The 1,516-nt window shown below is 31.7% G+C and overlaps 1 protein-coding gene across 1 annotated transcript in view; it reads right to left on the bottom strand.

Moving 5' to 3' along the window:
- The window catches only part of LOC106878682 (protocadherin-11 Y-linked), a 16,734-nt gene that overhangs the window by 1,444 nt on the left and 13,774 nt on the right, over positions 1-1,516 (bottom strand). The window contains exon 7 of the mRNA XM_052972996.1: positions 6-1,393. Within this exon, the coding sequence (XP_052828956.1) occupies positions 6-1,393 (1,388 nt within the window). The remainder of the gene's footprint in view (positions 1-5; positions 1,394-1,516) is intronic.

The following is a 1,516-nucleotide window of genomic DNA, read 5'->3' as shown; positions in this document are numbered from 1 at the left end:
CTAACACTTGGATTGACAGATCTTTATCAGTTTTCAGAGCAGGTAATCCTTTATCTTCACACGACACAGTAAAGTGATAATGTTCCTGTGTCTCTCTGTCTACTGCTTTCTTTAGAACTATTTTATATTCCTTTGATCCCATTGACTGTAGTTTGAATGTGTCGTCTTTGATATGACAGTTCACCTGTCCATTGTGTCCAACATCATTGTCAGTGACCATCACATAAGCAATGAAACTGCCAACTTTGATATCTTCCAGAATGGTAGCTGTGTTGTGATTCTGTGTAGAAATAAAGTTCACATCAATATTTGGGGGATTGTTGTGTTGGTTGATGACATTTACCTTAACAGTTGCTATGGAACTGAGAGGAGGACTACCATCATCTCTGGCTTCGATGTATATTTTAAAAGATTCCTCCTTATCAATTTTTGAAGATGTAGCTAAATACAATTTTCCAGTATTTTCATCTAAATTAAAATTTCTTTTCACTTTCTCAGTAGTTTTTCTAGCAAAGTAATATGATATTTTACCATTCCTGCCAATATCTAAATCACTGGCAGATAATGTGACTACTGGAATATTCTTTTTGTGTTTATGTTCAATAGAGACATTGTAGACATGTTGGGAAAATTCTGGTTTATTATCATTTTCATCTTCTACAGATATTTTAACATTTAAAATAGATTGTTTCGGTGGAGTTCCTCCATCTTTAGCAATAACTTCAATATTGTAATTGTCTTTTGTTTCTCTGTCTAATTTTTTTTCTAAAATTATTCCTAATGTTGATATTTCATTAGCTTGTTTGTCAACTAATAATGAAAAGTAACTGTCATCATCTTTCAATTCATAAGTAATTAAGCTGTTTTCATAACTCATATCATTATCAACAGCATTAGGTATTGATAGTTTTGCTCCTTTACCATCTCTTTCTGAAAACTGAATGTTGACTTCTTCAGTTGGAAACTCAGGTTGGTGATCATTGATGTCTTCTATTATGACTTTAATCTTTAAGATCTTCATAAATGTCTTGGATTTGTGAACAGCAACTTTAATGATTTCAAAACATTCTTTCTCATAACTACACACAGACTCAGCATCCAATGTCTGAACAGTGTACAGTTTACCTGTTTTCGTCACATTGAACAACTGTTCTCCCTTTTGTTGAAGTTGACTAAATGTAATCAAATCCTTATTCTTTAGGAAGGAGCTGTCTGATTTCTTTAAATCAGCAACAATATTCCCTACATAAGTATAGGGATTCTTCTCTTCTTCAACATGGTAAGTGATATCTTCACTTAGGGAACAGTGGAAGAAAGTCAGTAAAACACAAAGAAGTAACTGCATCTCTAGTCTTGATGTTAAAACAGTGTCCAAGAATATGGTATTTTCACATTATTAATCTGGAAGATAAATATATAGCTTATAATAGGGAGATATAATGATTTCTAAATAAATTGATATATTAACCAAAGTCATTACATTAATGTGAGAGAAAATTATTTCCTTTTATAAAAT

Source organism: Octopus bimaculoides, chromosome 14 (genome assembly GCF_001194135.2).
Source record: "Octopus bimaculoides isolate UCB-OBI-ISO-001 chromosome 14, ASM119413v2, whole genome shotgun sequence".
Taxonomy (NCBI): domain Eukaryota; kingdom Metazoa; phylum Mollusca; class Cephalopoda; order Octopoda; family Octopodidae; genus Octopus; species Octopus bimaculoides.
The sequence above is the reverse complement of the archived record's forward strand: the minus strand, read 5'-3'. Positions and strand labels throughout refer to the sequence as shown.